This window comes from Hyaena hyaena, unplaced genomic scaffold (genome assembly GCF_003009895.1).
Source record: "Hyaena hyaena isolate Hyena2069 unplaced genomic scaffold, ASM300989v1 scaffold_530, whole genome shotgun sequence".
Classification (NCBI taxonomy): domain Eukaryota; kingdom Metazoa; phylum Chordata; class Mammalia; order Carnivora; family Hyaenidae; genus Hyaena; species Hyaena hyaena.
Window position 1 is genome coordinate 948,841 of NW_024081163.1, and position 15,495 is coordinate 964,335.

Below are 15,495 nucleotides of genomic sequence, written 5' to 3' on the forward strand. Positions count from 1 at the left end.
TATTAATGGAAGGACATGTGTTGAGAAAAAAAAACAAACAAACACATGAACCAATATTATACATGTTGGGGCTTTAAAGATCAAGATATTTTAGATAAAAAACATAAATATTCTAGATGTGTTCATGAACCCAGAGGGGAATTTTTCCATATTTTGTAATTTATAAAGTGTAAAGTCAAGGAAAGATTTGAACAACAGGGAAATTTATTACTAAATCATCACTCATTTTCTGACCAAGGCTGCACTTGCTGCTAACTAGTGCCTATCTTCTGTGTTCTAGGCTATATGGAAGTAGTGCAGATACCAAGAGGCTCTGTTCATATTGAAGTCAGAGAAGTTGCCATGTCAAAGAACTATATTGGTAAGTGGCCTATATTGCTAGAATTTTTAAGTTACTGAGGAAAAGTAGTACAGTATCCTGCTATGAAAAGACATATTGCTTGGGTAGAACACTTTCCTGCTAAAATGAAGGAAGTTTCAAGTTTTATAAGACCACAAATAAGATTTAAACAAAAAAATTAGTAGTTTATAGCTTACTCTTCACTGAGTTGGCTATTTGATTTTTAAGAATCAAATTATATTGAGTTATTTATATATGATAAAATGCATTTATTATTTATTATAAATGTTTTGAAGAGTATTGATAAATATATACATGTAAATTATAGATATATAAATAAGTATATAGGTAATAATAGAATTATCAGTATGGATTATTAATTAATATACATATATTAATATGAATTTTATTTTTATTTATTCTAGAATTTCACATGAATAGGATCATAAAGTCTGTGTTCTATCAGATGCTTTTTGCCTAGGATAATGTTTTTGAGATTCATCTATATTTTTGAGTAATAAGTTCAGTATATCTGAAGTTTCTTCTTCTTCTTTTTTTTTTTTTGCTAAATAATATTCCATTGTGTGGACATATAATAATTTGTTTATCAACTTACTTATTGGATAATTGGGTCATTTCCAGTCTTTGACTCTTATGAATAAAGCTTCTTTGAACATTTATAGATAAACATTGTATAGACATGTATTTTCATTTATTCTGGATAAAAACCTAGGAGTGAGTGCCTTGGTCATATGATAAGTATACATTTAACTTTATAAAAAATTACCAAACTATTTCCCAAAGTGGGTGTTATCACTTATATTCTCCCAAGTAACATAGAAGAGTTCTGGTTGCTCTACATTCTTGTTAATACTTGATATTGTCAGCCTTTAAAATTTTACATATATATCTTTTTTGTGAAGTGTCTCAACAAATAGTTTACCTACTTTAAATTTTTTTTTCTTTTAATCAAGTTATAAGAGTCCTCTGTATATTCTAGATACAAGTCTTTGTTCAAATATATGTTTTATGAATACTTTTTCCTAGGCAGTGGCTTGTTTATTCCTGTTCTTAATGGGTCTTTTAATTTTCACAAAATTTAATTTATTAATATGTTATGGATTATGCTTTTGTGTCCTGCCTCACAAATTTTGCTACCCTTAAGGTTGCAAATATTGTCTTCAATGTTTCTTCAAGAAATTATAGTTTTAGCTCTGACATTTAGACATATGGTCCATTTTGAGTTCTTATATTAGACATAAAGTAAGTGTTCAGTTTTTTTCATATGGATATTCAGTTACTATAGAAGCATTTGTTGAAGGGTGCCTGGGTGGCTCAGTCGGTTAAGTGTCTGACTTCAGCTCAGGTCATGATCTCACGGTGCGTCGGTTCAAGCCCCACGTCGGGTGCTGTGCTGACAGCTCAGAGCCTGGAGCCTGCTTCGGATTCTGTGTCTCCCTCTCTCTCTGCACCTCCTCCACTCTGCTCTGTCTCTGTCTTTCTCAAATATAAATAAACATTAAAAAATTAAAAAAAAAAAAAAAAAGAACCATTTGTTGAAAAGACCATCATTTCCCCTACTGAATTACCTTTTAAAGATGAAGGGGGGGGGAGGAAAAAAAAATAAAGATCAATTGATAAATTATTTATTTATTTATTTAGAGAGCACATGAGAGGGGGAGGGGCAGAGGGAGATAGAGAGAATCCCATGTATATTCCATGCTCAGTACAGGGCTTGATCCCACAACTCTGGGATCATAACTTGAGCCCAAACCAAGAGTAAGACACTTAACTGACTGAGCCACACAGGCATCCCTGTGAGGGGTCTATTCTTAAATAAAAACAACATTGTATTAATTAATGGAGCTTTCCAGTAGAATTTGAACATCAGAAGAATTATGTTCTCAAATTTGTTGTTCTTTCTCAAAATGATTTTTGCTCATCTAGGTCTTTAAAGTTTATGCATGCATTTTAGAATCCATTTGTCAGTTTCTACAAAAAGAGATTACATAGAATGTATAGATCAATTGGGGAAGAATTGACATCTTAAAGATATTGTTTTCCAATATATGAAAAGATTTACCTGCATATTTATTTAAAGCTTTATAATTGTTCACCAGTTTGTTCACCAGTGTTTACTTTTCAATGTACAGGTCTTGCACCTATTTTTTTCTTAAATCTACCACTAAATATTTCATGCTTTCTCATGTTATTATAAATAGTATTGATATCATGAATGAATGCTAATTTTTTTCAAATGTTTTTTTCTCTATCTCTTGAGATGATCATATGCTTTTTATCATAATGTTTCTTTTTCTTGATCATGTTAGTGAGGGGTTTGTTAATTTTATTGATCTTTTCAAAGAACAAGCTGTTGATTTAAATAATTTTTTCTATTATTTCTCCATTTTTCATTACTAATTTCACTTAGCATAATACCCTCTAGTTCCATCCACATAGTTGCAAATGTCAAGATTTCATTCTTTTTGATTGCCGAGTAATAAATACTCCATTGTATATACATATATACCACATCTTTATCCATTCTTCCATCGATGGACATTTGGGCTCTTTCCATACTTTGGCTATTGTGGATAGTGCTGCTATAAACATTGGGGTGCGTGTGTCCCTTCGAAACAGCACACCTGTATTCCTTGGATAAATACCTAGTAGTGCAATTGCTGGGTCATAGGGTGGTTCTATTTTTAATTTTTTGAGGAACCTCCATACTGTTTCCCAGAGTGGCTACACCAGTTTGCATTCCCAAATCCCATGTATTTTGATATATTGTATATTCATTATCACTCAGTTTAAAATTTTTTATTTACATCCTGACTCATGGCTTAGAAGATATTATTTAAATTCTAAATATTTGAGAATTCCCCAGATCTTTTTTTTTTTTTTTGGTTTCTAGTTTAATTCTCATATTGAAAGAGAACATACTTTGTATGATTTTCACTGTTTTGTTGACATTTGTTTTATGGCCCAGCATATGGTCTATCGTAGTGAATGTTCCATGTGCACTTGAGAAGAATTTATATTTTGGTGTTATTGGGTTTAGCATTCCATAAATGTCAATTAGATTAAGTCAGTTAATAGTTTTGTTGAAGTTTTCTGTCTTCTTACTTATTTTCTGCCTTGTTTAAGCAGTTATAGAATCATGTTGAAATCTCCAGCTAGAAATGTGAATTTGCTTATTTCTCACATTAATTCAGAAGACATTGCTTCATTTATTTTGCAACTTTGTTATTAGGTGTAAGACATTTCAGATTGTTATATCTTTTTGACATATTGAGCATTTTATTATTAACAAATGTTCCTCTTTATCCCTTATAATGATCTATGACCCAAAGTCTATTTGTCTGATAGGAATATAGCCACCCAAATTTCACCCAAATTAGTGTTTGCATGGAAAGTCTTTTTCCATCCATACACTTTTCATATGTAGATGTTTCTGAATTTAAAATGTCTCTTGTAGGGGCACCTGAATGTCCCAGTAGGTTAAGCATTCAACTTTGGCTCAGGTCCTGATCTCTCAGTTAGTGAGTTCAAGCCCTGTATTGGGCTCTGTCAGTGCAGAGGGATTCTCTCCCTCCTTCTCTCCCTTGGCCCCTCCTCCACTCGTGCTCATGTGCTTGCTCTCTCTCTCTCTCAAAAAAAAAAAAGAAAAACTTTGAAGAAATGTTTCTTGTAGACCACATCTGGTTGATTTTGATTTTTTACTGTGTCTAACTATCTTTGCTTTTTTAGTTGCAATCTCCTGATTGGGGGCATGGTGGTGACCAGTTTTCTGTAAAAGACCAGATAATAAATATTTTCAGCTTTATAGAACATGCAGCGTTTCTCAACTATTCACTTCTGGTGTAGTGTGAAAGCTGATATAGGTAATACATTAATGAATTAGTATGGCTGTGTTCCAGTAAGCTTTATTTACAAAACAGGTGATGGGTCATAGTTTGCAAACCCCTTGTCTGGATCATTTATATTTAATGTAATTTTATGTATTTTTTATCCCTTTTATCATTCTTTTTTGTCTTTTAGGTTCAGCAAGTGTTTTATACCATTTCATTTGATCTGTACCAATGGTTTATTAGTTATATACTTTGTTTTATTTAGTGGCTATGCTAGCATTTAAAAAATTTGTCTTTAATTTATTACAGTACACATTCAAATAATGTTATACCATTTTTGGAAAATGCAAGGCCCTTACAATAGTTTATTTCCATTATTTCCTTCCATCCTTTGTCTTACTTTTTGAATACATTTTATTGCTCTAAATGTTATAAACTGCATAATACATTGTCATTATTTTAGTTTTAAAGAGCCAATTACTTTTTTTAATTTAAAAACAAGAAAAATTATTTTCTATTTACCTACATAATTACCTTATTTGGCATGGTTTCTTTCTTTGCATAGATCTGAGCATCCATCTGTATATATCTTCTAGTTTCCTGTTACTATATTTGTTTTCCTTTAAAATCCCTGAATATATTATAATAGCTGTTTGAAAGTTGTTGCTAATTCCATAATTTCTGTCATTTTTGGGTCTATTTTTTTAACTTGGTTTTTTCTTTGGTTTAGGTCCTATTTTCCTGCTTCTTTCCATTTGTATTAATTTTTTATTGGATTTTGTACATTATGAAATTTTTTTTGAGAGCCTGGATTTTGTTTCCTTCCTTTAAATAGTGTTAAATAACTTGTAGATAAGCTAATTTTCTGAGGCTTGTTTTTGAGCTTTGTTTGGGCAAGTGCAGAGTATCCTTTATTCTTGAGTTTGCTCAGCTCTACTAGACAAGGCATGATTCTTATTGGGTCTCTCCTGAATGTTAGTGGCTGAAACTCTGAATTCTTGCTCTGAACATTTTTCTGCCTATAGTTCCCTAGGACTTTTTTTTTGGCCTGGCTTTATGGGATTTTCTCCTATGCATATGTAGATTGGTCTTCAGCAACAGATTCCCTCTTTCTACTCTAGATCTCTGGTCCTGCAAATTCCAACTATCTTGGCCTTCCTAATTTCTGATCTTTCTCTTCTAACTCAGTGAGACAACCATGGTTCACTTGGGTTCTTGCATTCTACACTGACAGAAAGTGCCTCTATCATTCACCTTGTTTGACTTCTTAGCTGTGTCAGTCCTGGGCAACATCTTAAGAATAACTGATTCATATGTTTTGTGAGTTTTCCAGTTATTTACGTTTGGAGGTCAAGTCCAGTACCAGTTACTTCAACAGGGAAAGAAGTGGAAATTCTATTTAGTTGATGTTTGATCCTTTAAGACAGATTTAGACTCTTCAGAAATCCCTGGTGAGATCTGGATGGGTTCTTATTCCCCTGAAGTATCCCCCTTTGACTTACATCTTTCAAAAATAGAACCATATCTAGAATGCTTCTTTAGATAGAACACTAGTATTATCTGGGCATCCCTTTATTTAAAAAAGTCTTTATTTTTATATTATAATTTTGGATTCTTTTCCATGTTGACAAGACTCAGAAATAAGATTTTTGGGGCACCTGGGTGGCTCAGTCAGTTGAGTGTCTGACTTTGGCTCAGATAATGATCTCACAGTTCGTGCCTTCAAGCCCCTCATTGGGCTCTGTGCTGGGAGCTCAGAGCCTGGAGCCCACTTGGGATTCTGTGTCTCCCTCTCTCTCTGACTCTATCCCACTTATGCTCTATCTCTCTGTCTTTCAAAAATGAATAAACATTAAACATTTTTTAATTAAATAAAATTTAAAAGTTAAAAAAATAAGATTTCTAACATCAAATGTTTCCCTTTAATAATGCTCTGTCCCTAATTCCACATCTCTTATTCAGTAAATTCTTATTCAGTTCTTAAATGCTTGATATTTTTCTGAACTATAGAGTACTACCAGCAAAAGCAAGTAAGGATCCATTCATTAAGAAGTTGAGGAAATAGGAAATGAGAGCTAAAATTGAAGGAGAATTTGAAGATGCCGGCCATAGGCAGATTGTTGTTATTTTTGTTTTTACTATTTCATATTATGCAGTCTCAGATATCCTGATATAGCCAAAGTCATGTTGATGTGTTAAATGAGACAAAAACTACTGAGTCAAAAATAAAAATAAATAAAAATATTAAAGTAAAAGAAAAATTTAAGACTAAATAATTCTTAATATTGGTTGGTATGTTCCTATCTCATAAGATTTAATTCAATTTATTTTTGACAATTAAATGAATTTTCACAACATATCTGAAGTCAAGAAAGTACAAGTAATTTGCCAGGCAGATAGGGCTAGGGGAATGGAAATAGTCTATAATATTAAGGACACATGGCAGAGGTCCAGAGAGTCAGACACTCTGTGCACCATGACCCTTTTAGTTCCTTTTGGGCTCTTTGTTCATCTGGGCTTATAAAGTTTTTGAAGAAGCTAGCATGCTACCAAAAAACTAAGCTGTCATGTTTGTCACTGTCAAATTATGTAATCATTATCAAATGCATATTTATTAAACTTATTCTTTATAATTTTTGAGGTTTTTGCCATGCTTGAAAAGCTTTTCATACCCTAATTTTATTTTTTAAGTTCTCACACATTTTCTTTCTAGCATTTTATTATTTAACTGTGTTTACATTTAAATACTTACCCATATAGCATTTATTTTTTCTCTCATTTTTTCACTGTTTTTATTGAAGTGAAATTCACATATCAGAATGTAATTATTTTCAAGTGAACAATTTAACGGTATTTAGTATATTCTAAAATATTTTTGTCACCTCAAAAGGAGCCCTGTATGTCCATGAAGCAGTTACTCTCCATTCCTCAGCCCCTGCAACCACCAGTCTGCTTTTTTTCTCTATGGATTTACCTGTTCTGAATATTTCATAAAATGGAAGCATATAGTATATGACTTTTTCTGTCTAGCCTCTTCCATTTAGCTGAATATTTTTGATATTCATTTTCATTGGAGTGTGTGTCAATACTTCATTCCTTTTTACGGCTGAATAATATTCGACTGTATTATATATACCATAGTTGGTGGACATTTGAGTTGTTTCCACATTTGGCTATTGGAAATAGTAGTACTATGCACATGTGTGTACAAATATTTGTTTTGGTATCTGTTTTCATTTCTTTTGGCTTTATACCTAAGAGTGGAATTGTGGAATTTATTTGCATGTAAAGAATGAGATATAAATTCATCAGTTCCTTTTTTTCCCCCAAAAGGTTAGTTTTGTGTTTAGTACTATTTCTTATTATCTTTCCTTTACTAATTTCCCTAATAAATGCTTCTTTTGTCATATCCTGTCAATTAATGACTCTGTGGTAAATGACACTTCACATTTTTAGGTAGACTGTGATTTTTCTTTTTTTAGCTTTGAAATCTGAAGGAGATGATTACTATATTAATGGCGCCTGGACTATTGACTGGCCTAGGAAGTTTGATGTTGCTGGGACAGCTTTTCACTACAAGAGACCAACTGATGAACCAGAATCCCTGGAAGCCCTAGGTCCCACCTCAGAAAATCTCATTGTCATGGTAAATGTGTCTTTGCCTCTTAATTTCTACTGTCTGTTATTTGTTCTGTGAGATACACAGGATCAGGCTTTATTATGTCTGTTTTTCAAGAGGTGAAATTCAGGTTAATAAAGGTAAAACAGTTTCTCCAAGGGTATAAAATTTGTGTAAGGTTAGGCCATATTGCTTTTTCCGTATGACTATTTTTTCCATGCCTATTTGAACAATATTTTTATAACCAAACAAGGCAGATGAGGGAAATGTCTCTAAATTACCCATGAAAAGGGGGGGGAGAAAATTCAATATAAGTGCATGTGTTTTAAAAGTTATCTTAAATTTCCTATGAGACTTACTTTATGACATTTTTCTTCTTCGAAAAAAATAATAAATATCTGAATGAAGCCTCATCGTATTTTAACTATCTTCACCAGTTGTTTTCAATGGCAGGTTCTACTTCAGGAACAGAATTTGGGAATTAGGTATAAGTTCAATGTTCCCATCACTCGGACCGGCAGTGGAGACAATGAAGTTGGCTTTACGTGGAATCATCAGCCTTGGTCAGAATGCTCAGCTACTTGTGCTGGAGGTAAGACACCCACTAGGCAGCCCACCCAGAGGGCAGAACGGAAAGCACAATATATTCTGAGCTATGCTTTGTGTTTGCTAAAGAAGCTAATTGGAAACATTTCTTGCAGGTTTGCTTCAAGCTGTAATTTAGCAAAAGAAACTTTGCTTTAATTATATTATATTCCATTTGTTTTTAACCTCATGTAATTTGTACAGATTTGTTGGTAAAATACATCTTGGCACAATGAGTGTCTCTGCTGGTGCTTCTCCCAAGACTATCTTGAAGGTGGGCTGTTTGCTTTCGGTGAACACATTCTTGGTAAACAACATCAAGAGTTTTAAATAAGAAAATGAGCAAGAATCAGACGGCACAGATGCAACTTCTTGTAATGGGGGATGAGAATGTATGTTTGTGTGGTAGCGTGTCTGTGTTTGTGTGCTTGTGTGTTTCCCATAAACCTATTCAAACTCCCTTCTCCAGCCATCAAAGTTAAGGGGCTATATACTGGGATACTATGATAATTCCTGGTGTCTGGGTCTCTGGGTTAATGGTGTATGCTGACCCCATATAGTCCCTCAGAGAGGTAGCTGCTAGGCGGTGGTTGGTGATGTGTTGGTTGTCCCATGTGCGTTTTTCATGGGTGCCTTTTCCCCACAATTTACTCTATTCCTAATCCTCCTCCCTCTAGTGGCCACCAATGCAATTCTTTACCTCTGGCTGGGAGAGCAGGACAGTTGGCTTCCTTCAAAGCCAACACCCTTGCTGCTGCATGGACTGGTGAGTAGAAGTGCTGTGCAAGCAGCATCTTCCTTCTCTCTGGAGACTAAATGCATCGCCTCCACCGTACACCTTGATCCCAATAGACAAGGAAACAACCCTATCCGTCAGGTGTAGGCTGGGCTAGAGCACCTCACCATTCCAAAAAGAAAGATTGATTTTGAGTAGTGATATTTAGAATGGGAGAAATAGAAAGAAAGTGAATCATTCCATTTTACCCCATTTCAAATATATTACCTATGTTCCCTTTCTAAACTGCCCAGAAACATATGATTTAACATGGACTTGACCCTTTCTTGTCTCATACTTGCTGAATTTCTAAACTCCTCTAATTCTCAAAGCTTGAATCAGAGAAATTATTTTCACAGAAATGATTATTATATAATATATTCAGTATTTTTAGACTCATACAGAATTAAATCATTGTTATCTATAACTCCAACTTAAGTAGTAAACACTATATAAAACATCAAAAACCCACAAATTAATAATAATAATAATTTCTTCTCCTGTGTGAGGTGTCATGAAACGTGGTTATACATGATTTGTGGCATATTTTAAAAGATTTCTAATTCCCACCCATTTTATGTGTGAAATGGCTAGTGATTTATAATGTAAAGTTCTAAAAACTATAAAGCATTTTATTATTTTAATAAAATAAAGGATATTTGAAATTAATTGTTCAAGTGAATGCCATTTTATTATATTTGGTGGCATTTATACAGATATCTTTCTTTGTTCCAATAAATTCATTTTTATTCAATTTATAAATTAACTTATCCCTTTCATATACCAAAAAAAAAAAGTCTTCATGATAACAATATATACATAATGAAGACCCTGAAGTATAAGGTAGGATAAAGTTATTAAGGTAAAGTCAGAACAAAGTTTAGGAAGTGTAATGAGGGTAGTCTAAATGTTGAGGTTGATTAGCTTGGAGAAGAGAAGGCTGAAGAAAAGTATATTAGTATCTTCGAGTCTGTGACAGAATGTTGAATGAGAAATTCTTAGTGCCTGTTCGTCTTTGTTCCGAAAATTGCTATATTTGGGGATGATTTAGACACAGTCTTGTCTAAGGCCAAGGAGGGATTAAGTGAATTCTCAGTGTTCTTTCTAACCTTAGGATTCTTTTGTTCAAAAAGGAGACAGTTCAACAAAAGGGTGGAGGTTAGGCTATAAGAACTGAATTTAGAAGAAAAACTTTGATTGTATTAAAGATGTCTGAAAAATTTAAAAGAGTTTTATTCTTTTCGTAACACTTGAAATGAGAAATCATAATACAAAAATGATTTCTTGTGATAGGGAGTAAAACAAAAGGAAAAACAAAGAAGGAGAAAAGCCCCTGGAAGAGAATTTTCTCTGTTTTTTGTACTTCTTTGTTTTGTTTTGGAGCCACTGATCGTAGATGTTTGAGGTGGTTCTGGGAACTGGAATTCTGCTCACTTGTGTGTGATTATGACAGCAGTCATGAGGCCATTGCCTTCTTTGGAAGAGACATGTACAGTACTTTTTGGCAGGGATAGTGTGAAGAGCTGCCGCTTGTTTTGCTTGGTAAGTGGTTCTCAAAGTATGGTCGCTGGACCAGCAGCATCAATATCACCTGAGAATTTATTAGAAGTGCTAATTTGGGGGGCCCATCTCAGACCTACTGAACAGAAATTCTGAATTGGCCTCCACAGTCTATGTATTTTATAAGCTCTCCAGGTGATTGTGATGCTTGCTTGAGTTTGGGTACTACTGATTTGGTTGACTGAGAAACTGAAACCTGGACACATAGACTCTATACCTCCCTCACTGACACCTGTGCATCTCTCTAGACTAATTTTGTACCTAGAACACTATCTGGAATACAGTAGGCACTCAATAAATATTTATAGATGAGTCGATGAGCAAAAGGAATTAACTATTTTGACAATTTATTTCCGCTAGTTTTTTCCAGGATAGGAAATGAGAGTTTAGAATTGTTTTCTTAGGAAGTAGCAGTTCTTAATTGGGATATTTCACTCTTATCTTTCTAGGGTGGTGCTAGGTGTCTTGAGGACACCAAAATTTTCAAAAAATGGAAAAAGAGAAAACGTAAAAGATCTCAAAGAACTTTCTATTGCAATCTCACAGGGCTCTCAGTGAGCCCTGCATATGTTTTATCAGTAGAAATAACAAAATTTGAATTTGGGAGCAAGGTTGATAGCTTTCTCTTATGATATCTTTTAAGATAAGTTTTGAGACTGTTTTTCTGTTGCTTAGCAGACCCAATGACAAATCTAATGCTGTAGGAAACATTGTTGATGATTCAGTCTAAGTAATGGTCTTTTCTCTGAGTAAATGATGAAACACTTCCTTAGCTGAATAAGAACATTGAGATGCTATGGGGTGTTGTCTTCAGGATAAATGTGATTTTTGAGATACAGTTGTGACTCTTCCTCTTAGAGAAACCCAAGTCCACTGAGTTAAAACTTAACTATCATCTACTGAGCCACTGCTAACTCCTCCTAGAGTTTTGTTCCTTTATTCCTTATCCAGAGTGTTGTATACTCTGTGATTTATCTGATTCTCAAATTTATAGATTACCATTATATTCATGATTAATGTGTTAATTGATAAAGTTTGGCTAGGTAGGGAGAACTATATTATTTTTAAATACAAAGATTTAGGGGCTTTTTTTAAAGCAATAATTTCTGCCACTGTGTCTTTCCAGTACAGCTTTTAAAGATTAAAATAACAAATACTGTGCATTCATCCTTTGATTTTAGTCATACATACTTGCTTCTTACTAATATTTAGCTGGATATGTGGTCCTCTGATTTGAACATCAAAATCACCTGGATATCCTGTTCAAACAAGATTGCTAGGTTCTGCCTCCAAATTCTGAATCAGTAGGTCTGCAATAGACATCAAGAATTTGCACTTCTAACAAGTATCCACATGCTATTGATGCTGGTGCTACTGCTTCAGGAAGCATACTTTGAGAAACATTGAGCCAGAGACTTAGATTTCATAAAGTAAATGCCTATTAAAACAAAGCGGCAAAACATTTAGGTAGTAATCCATATTACAGTTGTAATCTACATTATAGCTAGTATTTTTAATGATGAATAGTTCTACTGCCCAGCCATGTAATAATAATCTAATAATTTATAAAACATTTTCTGGCACCCTCTTATATTTGATCAACAGTACCATGAGCCTAAGCATTGTTGTTATTATTCCTATTTTATAGATAAAACCCAAGCAAAGTAATTTTCCGAAATCAAGACTTAGAAATTGAATATCTAGTGATTTTTATTTTTTAATTTTAATTTTAATTTTTTTTGTTTTTGAGAGAGAGTGTATGTGAATGGGGGAGGAGCAGAGAGAGAGGGACAGAGGATCTGAGGCCTGCTTTGCATGAGAGCAGTGAGCCCGATGCAGAGCTCAAACTCACAAACCACAAGATCATGATCTGAGCTGAAGTTGGATGTTCAACCAACTGAGCCACCCAGGCACCCCTGTCTAGTGATTGTTTAAATGTAGCATTCTCTCTTAATAAAAATGATCTCTTACCTTGAACAGAGTTTTTCCACCAATAGGTGACCTCCATAGAGCAACATGATAGATATATCCCTACTCAAACTCCTTCACTAACTTGAAATTTTATTTTTTCAAATGCTTTACCTAAAGGAATAGTTCTTAACTTTGGTCCTACATTCAAATCACCTAGAGAACTTTGAAAATTCTGATGATTGGGCTTGCCCCCAGAAATTCTGATTTAATTTGTGAGGAAATTTCTGACTTAATTTGTCAGGAGTGTGGCCGGGGTGTCAGATTTTCAAAAACTTTCTAGGTGATTCTAATGTGCAGTCAAGGCTAAAAGTACTGCTATTGAAAAACTACAAGCCACCATATGCACAGATTACATAGTGAGTTGGGTTGGCTTTACCACAGCATTTGAGGTATATTAAAAGAGTCCCAGCCATTATCATCTTTCTCCTGTTATTTTGAAATATTTTTTTTTGCACATCTTGGCTACAGCATTTGTGGTAGAATATACTATAATGAGGATCATATCTACTTCTGTATTTATTTATTCATTACCAGATCTCAACCACAGTCTTCTTTTTGCCCTTCCACCCCTTTGCCTATAGGATGTGCTATATGTAGTCATATACTTTATATTAATATATTAGAAATCTACAATTCTGTTTTGTACTTTTTATACTGTTAGATACTTATAATCAAAAATTTTACTAGGGTATTGAATAAATTTAGTCCTACTAGGAAAAAAAGAAATGCTGCCACTGAGGCTGATGGAAAGTTTATTTAGTATTCAAATAATTTACATTCAGATGCAAATACCATTAGTAGCATTAACTCACAGCTTTGTTTTTAATTAGCTACTAGTTAAATGCAAAAGTTAATGAGATTTATTTATTAGTATCTGTGGCTGGACAGTACAATGGGACATCAAAGGAGAGAGTGAAAATGTAGTAGAATTCCACTAAACTTCGTAATTTTCTTTAGTGTGATCATCAGATTGGATATGCATTTAGAAAGCTTTTTTTTTTCAGTTTATTTACATTCTTCTTTACCTGATGGATCATTTATAAGCATCTAATCAATGCTTTCAAAACTGGCTCTAATGGTGTTAAGTATTGATTCTTAGTCTTTTGCCTAAGATCTGGAGAAATTGTGCTAAGTAGGTTTTCTGAATTTCTTCCTCTAATTTCAAATTTTTGTGGTACTTATGGAGTTACAGTAAATAATTGGTTATATACTCAACCAACTTTAATTTAGACCCATAAGTCAGAGGCATATGGCTCCTGTTTTAACTCAATATTTATGAAAACCAATAACATTTTTTTCCTCCTTATGACGTAGTTCTAGAGAAGGTCATCTATTGTTTTAGGAAATTTTTGTTTCATTAGGGAATGAATCTTTGTAAAATGCCAACAGACAGTATTCATGATAATTTCCTTCCCTACATTTCTGAATGTGCTCTCATTTCCCACCATTTAAACCATTCTCTTTCTATGCCAAAGTCTCTTTAACCCCTCCTCTTATTTGAAGCAACCCTTAGATTTTAAACCAAAGCCTTCCAAAGCCTTCCAACTGAGAATCCATGCTGTACTGTTGCATTCAAGTTTACACCTATTCTATTACAAAGAAAGTCTTAAAAATACTTTGTGGTACAAAGAAAAGTCAGAAATACATAAATACTTTACATATACTAGTTTTAAATTTATACCCTAAATATACAGTCTTTGATCTGCAATTGGCTCTATTGACACTTGTGATTATTTTCTCTAAATTTGTTTTTCTGGGGTTTTCTTTTTTCTCTATATGTAAAAATACAAAGATTGCATACCAAAGAACTCATTTTCGTCAAGTTTCTGCTGACAATCAGAGGTATCTCTTTGTTGAACATTACTGGGCAGGCGGTTCAGGGAGAAAGAGATAAGCTAAAGCTATATTAAGATTGAGGAGGAGAAGGAAGAAGACAGGTTTATTTTTACAGGCAATTTTGATTTTATTTGAAGATCAAAATACAGATTTTTCATATATATTATGGGATTTTTCAGGAATGTTTCTGATCAATTGTTTTTGATCATTTAAAATTTTGCCATTATTCACATGTACCCCAAAGTTTATAGCAGCACTTTCAACAATAGCCAAATTATGTAGACTATAAATGTCCATCAACTGACGAATGGATAAAGAAGATGTGGTTTATCTATACAATGGAATACTACTTGGCAATGAGAAAGAATGAAATCTTGCCATTTGCAGCAATGTGGATGGAAGTGGAGATTATTGTGATAAGTGAAATAAGTCAGTCAGACAAAGACAGATACCATATGTTTTCACTCATATGTGGATCTTAAGAAACTTAACAGAAGACATGGGGGAAGGGAAAGGGGAAAAAGTTACAAGCAGAGAGGGAGAGAGGCAAACCATAAGAGACTTAAATACAGAAAACAAACTAAGGGGTGATGAGGAGTGGGGGAGAGGGGAAAGTGGGTGATGGACATTGAGGAGGGCACCTGCTGGAATGAGCACTGGGTGATGTCTGGAAGCCAATTTGACAATAAATTGTATTTTAAAAAATAAATTAAAAAAATAAAAATTTGCCATTATTTTTCTTTACATTTACATAGCCTCATTATTTTTTCTTGTTTATTTCATGCTTATTTTATTTATTTTTCTTTTTCTTCCCTGGATGTCATCTTAAGTTGTACGTGCATGTGTATGTGTGTGTGTGTGTGTGTGTGTGTGTGTTTGCACACATGGATAGCATATAAACTTAGAAGATATTCTATATGTTTCTTCTTTCTCACTTGGACAAATTTTTTTTTACCTT

The 15,495-nt window shown here is 33.6% G+C and overlaps 1 protein-coding gene across 1 annotated transcript in view; it reads left to right on the forward strand.

Annotated features, from left to right (window-relative positions):
- The window catches only part of ADAMTS6 (ADAM metallopeptidase with thrombospondin type 1 motif 6), a 131,067-nt gene that overhangs the window by 65,473 nt on the left and 50,099 nt on the right, over positions 1-15,495 (forward strand). The window contains exons 10-12 of the mRNA XM_039255521.1: positions 281-361; positions 7,674-7,837; positions 8,264-8,402. Coding sequence (XP_039111452.1) covers positions 281-361; positions 7,674-7,837; positions 8,264-8,402 — 384 coding nt within the window. The remainder of the gene's footprint in view (positions 1-280; positions 362-7,673; positions 7,838-8,263; positions 8,403-15,495) is intronic.